Source organism: Cyprinodon variegatus, unplaced genomic scaffold (assembly GCF_000732505.1).
Source record: "Cyprinodon variegatus isolate N-32 unplaced genomic scaffold, C_variegatus-1.0 Scaffold1903, whole genome shotgun sequence".
In the NCBI taxonomy this organism is placed as follows: Eukaryota; Metazoa; Chordata; class Actinopteri; order Cyprinodontiformes; family Cyprinodontidae; genus Cyprinodon; species Cyprinodon variegatus.
In genome coordinates, this window is record NW_015152356.1 from 25,441 (window position 1) to 33,024 (window position 7,584).

General features: G+C 40.7%; 1 protein-coding gene across 1 annotated transcript in view; it reads left to right on the top strand.

Moving 5' to 3' along the window:
• Positions 1–3,216: 3,216 nt before the first annotated feature.
• LOC107104829 (nuclear factor 7, ovary-like) overlaps positions 3,217–7,584 on the top strand; it is a 30,289-nt gene continuing 25,921 nt past the window's right edge. Inside the window, exon 1 of the mRNA XM_015404940.1 lies at positions 3,217–3,356. Within this exon, the coding sequence (XP_015260426.1) occupies positions 3,217–3,356 (140 nt within the window). The remainder of the gene's footprint in view (positions 3,357–7,584) is intronic.

Here is a 7,584-nt window from a genome sequence, read left to right on the forward strand (position 1 = left end):
AGAAGAGAGGGATGATGAAGGAGAAGATGGAGGCTCTGAGCAGAGAGATAGCAGCTCTTTCAGACACAGTCAGAGCCACAGAGGAGGAGCTGAGAGCTAAAGACGTCTCATTCCTGCACAACTACAAGGCTGCAGTCATACCTCATCCTGTCTGAAGATCTGACCAGTGGGACTAAAGGAGAGAAGAGAAGCTTCCTGATAATCCAGAGAGGTTTAGGTCTTGGTGGTATTCTGTCCTGAGTTCTGAGGGCTTTAACTCAGGGAACCACAGCTGGGATGTTGATGTTAGAGACAGTATATACTGGAAACTTGGTGTGATAGAAGAGTCTGTCCATAGGAAGGGAAACAGACCGCCTCGATTGTTGGTTATATGGTTCAATGGAGGTAAATACTCAGCAGAGTCTCCATCATCTCCTTTCAAACATCTCTCAGTTCAGAAGAAGCTCCAGAGGATCAGAGTGAATCTGGACTGGGACAGAGGAAAGCTGTCCTTCTCTGATCTGGACACTAACAGACACATACACACCTTCACACACACCTTCACTGACAAGATGTTTCCATACTTCTCCACTCTGGATAAAATAAAAATCTTACCCATGAAGATCTCAGTGAGCAAACAGCAGCTCTGATGTTCTCAGCATGAAGAACACAAAGTCCAAATGAAACCTTATTGATCTGATTGAAACTCAGTGTTTGAAACAGGAAACTGGAGATGATCCGATCTGATCTGACTGATCACCTGGTTGTTTTCAGGTCAGTTTCAGATCTGCTTCCTAACTAAGACATGAGTTGGAAGATGTGGAGTTTAGTTTAGTTCTGACAGCAGATCCAGGTGTGCTGATCATGAACAGGGAACAGGTGAGGTTAGTGGAGACATGAGGACCCTGGAGAGCTCTGCTGATGGAAACAAACTGAGATCCAAACATCCAGACTGATGAACGCTGCAGAAGAAACTCTGAGAGGTTTTCATGTTTAATTCAGGAACATATCAGCAGATCTGGACTTAAGTTTGACCTTTTTGTAGTGCTTAGTCCTGTTTCTCTCCTAGACATAGCTATGAGCTTAGCTTTTACTCTAACTGCTTGTGTTCTCTTCCATCCTTGTTTACATGATAAAAAGCTCAAGGATCATCTGCTTAACTGTTTATTTTTCCTAGCCAGAGCCTTCTGTGGAGCTATGGAGTTACCTTTTCTCACATTTAAGTAATTTCTCTCTGGAATTATTAAAGTATATCTGATTCTAGAAGTATTTCTGATGATAGAAAGTTTTTATAGATCTGTACTTCTATGTTTCTTTCTGTATCTGTGCTTCTGTCTCCTTGAACCCCAGTCTGCATCAGCAGAAGGCCGCTCACACCGAGCCTGGTTCTGCTGAAGGTTTCATCCTGTTAAAGAGAGTTTTTCTTCTCCACTGTCGCCACATGCATGTTTGGTGTGAGGGATTGCTGCAGAGTCAACAAAACAAGGTAGCAAATGTCTGCTGTCGCTACATGCTCCTCCAGGAGGAGTCAATCCTACAAAGATAGAAATCTTTTAATGATATGTATGTATCATTTGATTGGATTGTCTCTCTAAAGTGTCATGATATGGAAATCAAACTTGAAATGCATTTTGCAATTGTGAATTGTATTTATTAATCCAATATTAAATACTGAAATTAAAAAATGTTTCAAATCCTGTTTCTAAATGGATATTTAAAAACCATGATTCACAATTCTGATTATAAATACCTTTCTTCATTAAACATTTTAAAAGGTAATGCCCTTTTCCAATTTCCATCATTTTCTTTTTTTACCATTCATTTTCAAATATTTTGACTGTTGCATTTTCTTTTGACTTTATCGTCTCCATTTATCATTTTGATGAACCTGGGCAAACTGGAGACCAAGTTGAACCAATCACAGCTGCTCCTCGGATGTAACGAGCTCTCTCATTGGTTAGACAGCCACAATTGGATCTTAACATGATGGCTACCACAGGAGGTACTGATTTACTGCTCCACCCGCTCCCTTTGTGACTCCAGACAAGGTGAAAACTCACATTTCCTATTTGGCAGAATTAGAGTTTGATATCATCAGATACAAGAGAAACTAATCCTCTGAGTGCTGGATGGATAATTCATAAGTTTTGCTTTATATGCAGAAGTGACCTTTAAGGTGTCTGCATCATTGGCACCTGCTCTGTTGATGTAGTTAGCCAAAGTGATTAATGCCTGTGTAATTCTCAGTCATCAGGGTCATGGCATGTCCCTTCCATGCACAATAGAAGACTCCAACCATCCAGAAGAACAAGGGGCGGCTATTTGATTTTCATCTGACTTTTAATGTTCTTAGGAGGATGGACCTACATGCTGCTTAAATACATCAGAGCTCCAACTACAGATTGCTCTGTGCGAGCCGACAGAAATGATAAAGACTCCTGGATAGGTGTCGAAACGTCTTCAAATAAACCGTGTGAAAGTCTGGTTGCCTTCCAATTTAAGCCTGTTTGTGGTTCCAAAGTGATAAAGTTATCTATTGTGATGCTCCAAATATTACTTGCTGCATCGTCCTCCATGTGGGAGCTTTAATTATGATTTGTCTACTAACTAAACCCAAAATTGTCAACATTTGAATTGAGGTGAACACAGCCTGCATCCATGTCAGTAGTAAAAACAAGTTTAACCTGTTTTACTGTCATTCAGGGTGGCAAACACCACCCTGAATGACAGCCTTGCCCCCCCTGCTGCCACTCCAGTCTGTGGTAGGGGTGGCAAGGCTTATAAATGATGGCTAATTTGACAATTACTGACTGCTAATCTCCATTGTCGGACTGCAGTGAATGCATAGAGACTGACATATTTCGAAAACTGAATGGCACAAAGCGAGGGAGCTAGGGGTCGTGTGGAAAGGAGACACGTGATAAAACGGGTCAAAACTGATGAACTATCTATCAAGAAATAGAATTTTGCAAGCACAATGTTCCTAGAATAGTTGTGATGCTAATTTTGAGATGATAAAAATCAGGTTGAAGAACGTTATTTCACCAACTATGATGTTAGGTCTGACATTTGTTCTTTGTAAAGTAGGCTATTGTAACAAAAGCTAATATTGATTCAGCGCCTGTCAAGGGAAACATTGTAAATCTTAGAGAAATGAAGAGGAAAGGAAGCATATATAGATTCTTTCACCAAACAGAAAGGCGAGAGAAATAGAAAATGAAAAACCGAGCAAGGTAGATGAAGAAGATGAGGTGGAAGGATAGAGAAAAGACGAAGACGAGGCGGATAGAGAAGGGCAACAGAAACGTGACAGAAATAGAATACAAGGCCAAGGCGACCAAGGACAGGAGGAGGCGGGAGAACATCACAGCCGTGAGGTATGGAGGGAGAGATTCACCAAGAGGAGGAGGGAGAAAGCAAGAGACAAGATAAGGTGCATGGCTCACACAGTGAAAGGGAAATGAGAGTTCCTGGGCCATCACCAAAGATGTCCAGTCCAGCTGGTCCACATGGTATCTATAGTATGCTAAGTTACATATGAATAAGAACAACAAATGGCAAAGATGGACATTTTGCTTTAAGGTATATTCAAGAGACCTTGATTAGACTTGAAATAAACATAAATATTTATGTTTTCTTAAATATGAATAATTAGGAAAACTTGTGAAAGTGTGATAAGATAGGGAGGTGTTAACACAGTTTGATGGTTAACTAATCAATGACAGTTCCTAATTGATTATGTTTTTACTATGTTAAAGATAGGCTCTGTGTATGCACCTTGGACCTTTCTCTCTCCGGTTCTTTTCCTGAAAAGAGATCACTCATGACAAACTCATTAAATAACAGTCCATAACTTATACTTATATATAAAACCATGAGACATAACAACAGACTTTGATAGGAATTGTAATCTTCCTCAGATCAGAGAAGTTGCTTAGAGTTACAGAAGGCAGCTGCTCCCCCCTGGGCTAACTGCTCAGGAAGTGGCTCTGATAAACAGTTAAAGAGGCATTTTATACATCTCCAGTATGACACATCATCACATCATTACATCATACATGTTAGCAGATGAGCAGACATCCATGGCTCCAGCCTTATCAAAATATGACACTTTGTTCTTAGCTGAAGGACCCCGCTCTCATTCCATTCCCAAATCTTTGTCATGTACAGAATGAAAATTATAACTGTTTATCCTGGACAGGAGACTGTCTTAATTAGACAAACTATTGTGGAAAACATCAGTCCTAACACACAACAGACTCACACATCAGTTTCCTTAAGACTCTCCAGGGAGGAGCCAGGAGAAGCTTCCACAGCAACTGGTATAAATCTCATCCCTGGTTAGAATGCTCACAATAAAGGACTCCAAGGACTGTTTTCACCTCATTTGAGGGTTATCATAACTGGAAAAAGGCCACAATGAAAGACAGTGGTTTCTCATGCCAGATCAGAACGCCATGTAAATGCAGGCTACCTTGACAGTGCAGCCCGAAGGGTCCCAAATCCGATTTTTTTGCCCACATGCGACCTGGATCTGGTCTTTTCATGGCAGTCTGAACAACACAGATCCGATTTTTTCCAATGCAACCCAGGCAACTTGGATCTGTGGTCCTGAATGCCATTAGTAACAGACATAGGTCACTATTCTGCATCTTGCTACACAGAAGCGGCAAGAAAAACAAACGATGATTTTGTTTGTTTTTTAATAGTCCCAGAGAGAAATTACTTCTCTGCATTTAACCCATCCCCTTGGGGAGCAGTGGGCTTCCATTGTGAAGCGCCCAGGGAGCAGTGTGGGGTTAAGGGTCTTGCTCAGGGACCGAGAGTGGCAGTGGGGGATCGAACTCACAACCTCAGGATTCAAAGCCCTATGCCTTAACCACTACCACCGCTAGATGCACTCCAGAACTACTATTCATGTTTATTTACGCAAACATGAAGCTCGCTGGCTTGTGATGTCATTGCGTCCTCTAGTGCGCATGCGGGGCACTTAAGCTGTATGAATGCAGTTTACACAGGAGATCACATACAAGTTGCATATATTTGGAAATGTGAACAGCAATGCAAAAAAAAACAGATTTCACAAAAAAACAGCCTCAACAGGTCCCATGGATTCTTCAAACTTTGATATTAACTGGATATTAACTGGATTAACTGAGTGTGCAGCTGTTGCAGCTGTCCAGAGGAACTCCATCTGAAGTTAAGTTATTTTCTCTGTGATATCTCTGTATCTAAGTAACTCTAACTGACTACTTTAAAACATAGCACCTTCTGCTGCACTTTTCTACTGAGCACTTGTCAGTTTCACACAGTTTTATTTCTGATAGCAAGGAGTAGCTAGCCTAGGCTAGCGCTAGCTTAGCATTGCTATGGCTTNCTTGTCATTCTGATGGAGCATTCTGTCTTCATGAACTGATCAATTGTTCTGTCAGAACAATGCTATGTTTGAGGTCCAGTGGGAGACAGTACGTTTGAGTCTGGGGTTCAACTGTCTCTCCTTCCTGCAGGAATTGTATCGATAAATCGTGTATTTCAGTTCTTAAGAAAAAAACCTACATTTTATGAACCCGACATTTTGGTGCTGAAACCCGAGAGTCAAGATCCAATTGTCCAGGACCGTGTGGGACCAAGGCCAAGAATCTGTCGACAGCCGTCCTCCCTTCGCCAGATGGGGCCAGTTTGGTCCAACCCTGCCCTGGGCATCTTGGTGACGGCTCCAGAGGAACTGATCCTACACGACAAAGGGTAGGCCTGAAGCTTTTGATCAAAAGTTGGTCTAGGGCCATTTAAGTTACAGCTGTAATCGCAAGAATATTTGACGAGACCAAGTCTTGTTGACGGATATGACAACTGGGTATTCTGTGCATCAGAGTGTGAGACTCTGTGTTGTTCTCGAGATAGTAACGTTTGCAGCTACCGCAGCAGGGATATTTGACAGATACGGCATCTGGGTATCCGGTGCGTGCGAGGGCCTGGAGTTGGAGACTCCAAAGTGTACACGATAGGTGTTTTTTGTCTATGTTGGTTGAAATAAAAAATATAATAGGCTTTAAAATAGGTGTGACTGTGTGAGAGTGTGTGAGGAAACAATCGAACCTTTCAGGTTCTGTTGTTTCATGCTAAAACAGCAGGGGTTAGTACAGTACAACTCTTGTGGATGCAGAGGCAAGAATTTCTCACCTGAAAAGGTAGAAGCAGAAATTACCACAACAGTGTTTGTTTGCTGTCCTGCTGAATAAACATCCAGTGCGTAGAATACCCTAGGTGTTTGTACTGGACTAAATTCTTTAAAATGGGTAAAGGTCAAAATAAATTTAGAGATAATTTAAAATCTACGATTAGAAGTTTGTAGAAGCGCAGGATCCAACAAAAAATAAACATATGGTTGAATATATGGTTTTAAAAAAAATATGGGTTTGAGGGACGTCTCTATTCCAAGATAAAATAATAAGAACTAAATGATAAAATAATAGAACTAAAATGAGCCAGGGAGGTAAATTAATTAAAAAGGATGGGTTCAGGAAAGGGTATAGAGAAGATCATAAAGGGTATGAAAAGTTTGTGTCAGATTGATCCAAGTAATTTAAAATACTTGTAGAAGTGGAAGTTAGAGTATGAAATAGATGGTGTGTGAAGGTAGATCAATGGAGAAATGTTATGTGCCGGCTAGAAATAAGCACTAGTGCAAAAATAGATAAATAAAAAAACTAATGAATAAATAAGTATATATAAATAAATAAATGAGCTCTAAATGGCGAGTTGTTGATATAATACATGCGCAAAGTAGATATGTTATTATTAAAAATTAAATAAACAGATCTAATGTTGTGTTTGTCCGGTTTTAAAGTTATGTGTTTCTGTCTTTAAAGGGTTAGGGTTATGTTTGTGGGTCTTTTAAGTTGTTTGTGTGTCCAAAAGATAATGAAACACAGTTTAGAGGGAGACAGCTTGAATCTGCAGGAGCGGGGGAGTATGTAACTGGATCAATGTCTGCAGCATTGATCCAGTTGACAGCCTTCCTAATGCGTCTGCAGGGTCTCCAAAACTATAAGTTCGTAACCAAAAAATTAAAAATAAATAACCCACCAGAAAATTATTTTAGTCATGCAAGCTACATACAAGGAATAAACAAATTAGAGGGATTCAATAAGTGGATTGTGCAAGCTAAAACATTAAAAAAGCTATTAAGCGTAGTTTGGACCATATTTGGCCTCAAGGGAGGGGCCGATGGTCACAGGGGAAAAACAAGAGGTTGCGTAGAAAGTACAATAAGTGCTACAATTGTGATAAGGAGGGCCACTTTGCTCGAGAATGTCCAGACCCCGGAGAGTGACCCTCCCTGTCACCAATGTTATGACCAGCACTGACGCCAGGAGTCATGTGCACCAGCAAAAAATGGCAGTTAATTGTGGACCCAGTGGAGGTCCTGGACCTACAGCAAATTTTCTTTTCTTTTTTAAACACATCAGAAAAACCATACTGGCATTTAAACATTCAAGGGGTAAATGTAAAGTTCTTGTGTGACACCGGGGCCGATAAATCCGTTCTGAGGGATACAATACCTCAGATTAAACAGGGATCAAAAAGGATCACTGTAGTCTCTGC